At 51.5% G+C, this 2,554-nt stretch overlaps 1 protein-coding gene across 1 annotated transcript in view; it reads right to left on the bottom strand.

Moving 5' to 3' along the window:
• TMEM94 (transmembrane protein 94) overlaps positions 1-2,554 on the bottom strand; it is a gene marked incomplete in the record, with an annotated part of 20,709 nt that overhangs the window by 13,562 nt on the left and 4,593 nt on the right. Inside the window, 2 exon segments of the mRNA XM_014586768.2 lie at positions 20-36; positions 300-419. Coding sequence (XP_014442254.1) covers positions 20-36; positions 300-419 — 137 coding nt within the window.

Genomic DNA, 2,554 nt, shown 5'->3' on the forward strand with positions numbered 1-2,554 from the left:
GTTACTGGGGTGCAGGAACCTGCCTCTCCACGCCTCCTGCGGAGGGGCAGGTGGCAGTCAGGGCCGTCTCCCCCAGCCTGCGGCACCCTGGGCTGCTCCCTTTGACAGCAGGTGGGGCCCGGCTGGTGGGGACCGTACAGCAAGTCAGGTCAGGATATCACTCTGAACGGGAACTCCGGCTCCTTTTCATGATGCCTTGGTTGGGTCGCACTGCCCAAGGCGACAGGGCACATCACAGCCCTGACGAGGAGCCTCCCACGCTCCCAACTAGGCTCTGGCTGTCCCGGAAGAAGCTTCACCTTCCACGTGAGACATTTCTTCCGCTCCCTGAGGTGTCCTTCCAGCACGGCCTCCAGCTGCTCCTTCAGGGTGCTGAGGGCCTTTCGGGTGGACAGGCCCAGGGCCACGGGGGGCTCGCCCTGCAGGGAAACAGGAGTCACTCAGTATCCCCGAGGCCCAGGCCACCACCCAGTTGGGCTTGTCCCTCGCAGGCTGGACCCTTCCCTTCGCCACACTTCACCCGGCTCCCGCCACTCATGATGTGACCACATCCAAGTCCCCACCAAGTATAGGAAGTCCACACACATAGCCCCTACAATTAAAAGCCAAGGTTGTTTCTGTTTTTTTGTTTGTTTGTTTGTTTTGAGAGGTTTTTCCTATAGGGTGCGTATGCTCGCTGGGAAGACAAAGAGAGACAGAGAGACATAGAGACAGAAAGCGAGAAATCACTTCCCGGGGGGATGGCCACACCGTAATCCCTTCTCCTCCATTCTCCTCTCGGGATCTTGGACACACACGCACACGCGCCCGGCGTGAGTTCTAAGCCACCGGGTCCGGGACGTGAACCGCGGTCAACTACATGGGAATCCAGCAATATAGCCATTACGCTAACTGCTGGTTCCCTCAATACTCAGTGTTTTCTAACCCACCTTTTGTGTAAGGTTCAGCCCACTGCCACGTGTCCTCCCTACCCCACTCAGACTGTTCTCACCCATGGCCTGCCAATTTATCTCACGGGTGCCAGGCTCTCAGATCTCAGGTACCAGAAAAGACAGCTTGTTAAAGGGGGTGGGGGGACCAGCAGGTGGTGTGGTGGTTAAGACACTGGACTCCCACATGGTCAACTGTGGTTCGAGTCCAGGACCTTCCTTTCTCACTCTCTCTCTCTCTCTGGTCAAATTGAAGAAGAAGAAAAATTAAGAAAATTACAGAAATAATTATTTTTTAAAAAGGGGAGAGGGAACTAACATAGAGATACTAGCTTTTTTTTTCTTTTTAAACTTGCTATAGGGTGCATGTGCTCCCTGGGGAGAGAGGCAGAGAGAGAGCGAGGGAGTAAGAAATCACACCCCGCATTCCTTCTCTTCCGTTCTACTCGGGATTTTGGGCATGTGCATACCGCCAGTGTGTTTTTCTTTTCTTTCTTTTTTTCTCTTTTTTGAGAGAGATTTTTGCTATAGGGCACATGCACTAGCCGGAGAGACAGAGAGAGGCAGGAAAACAAAATGTGAGAAATCATTCCCCAAGGGGGATGGCCACGCCGCAATTCCTTCTCCTCCACGCTCCTGTCGGGATCCTGGGCATGCAAGCACATGCACCTGGCGTGAGTTTTAAGCCGCTGGGTCCAGGACTTGAGCCGTGGTCAACTATGTGAGAGTCCAGTGATGTAACCATTACACCATCTACTCAGCGTATTTTTCAAGCCACCAGGTTTGGGACTCGAACCGTGCAATTAGCTATGTGGGATCCAGCCACCTTAACCTCTATACCACCTGCTGGCCAGAGAGGCTAGCTTTTCACTGTTCCTAGGAAGACATTTTAAAAACCTGCCATCTTCCATTACCACCAACTCATAAAAGAGAGGCCATTATAGCCCTGAATATTAAGAAGGACACAGTAGGGCCAGCAGGTGGCATGAAGGTTAAGGAGATTGACTTCCACATGGCTGACAGCAAGATTCAAGTCCCAGAGCTGGTGGCCTGAAAAACACGGAGGTACGTGTGCCCCAAATCCCAAACGGAGAAGGCATTGTGGTGTGGCCATCCCCTCAGGGGTGATTTCTTACTTTCCCTCTCTGTCTCTCTGGCAAGCACATGTGCCCTATTGCAATAAATAAATAAATAAATAAAAATAAAAAATTAAAATTAAAAAAGGACATAAGGGGCCAGCAGGTGGGGTAAAAAAAATGCTGCGCGCCAACATGGCCAGCCATGGTTCAAATCCCGGATTGGAGGCTTGCTTTCTCACTTTTCCTCTCTCTTTCTCTCTGGTCAAATTAAAATAAATAAATAAGTAAAATGAATTTAAATAAAATAATTCTTTTTACAAAAAGACATTAATACCAGAAAAACAACAGTGGTACCCAGGAAAGGACCTTGCAGTGACCACGCCACACGCTCCTCTCACACGGACAGGTGGAACAGGCATGGTCAGGGCAGTTCCCAGACGACACGGCCCTAACACATGTGGGCAATCACGCAGCCCACCTCTCCCGGCTGAGAGTCACCTCTCGGGCTTCTGTCCGCCTCCTCCGTCTTTGACTCCGGCCGCTCTT

Source organism: Tupaia chinensis, unplaced genomic scaffold (genome assembly GCF_000334495.1).
Source record: "Tupaia chinensis unplaced genomic scaffold, TupChi_1.0 Scaffold000159_1, whole genome shotgun sequence".
NCBI classification, from domain to species: domain Eukaryota; kingdom Metazoa; phylum Chordata; class Mammalia; order Scandentia; family Tupaiidae; genus Tupaia; species Tupaia belangeri.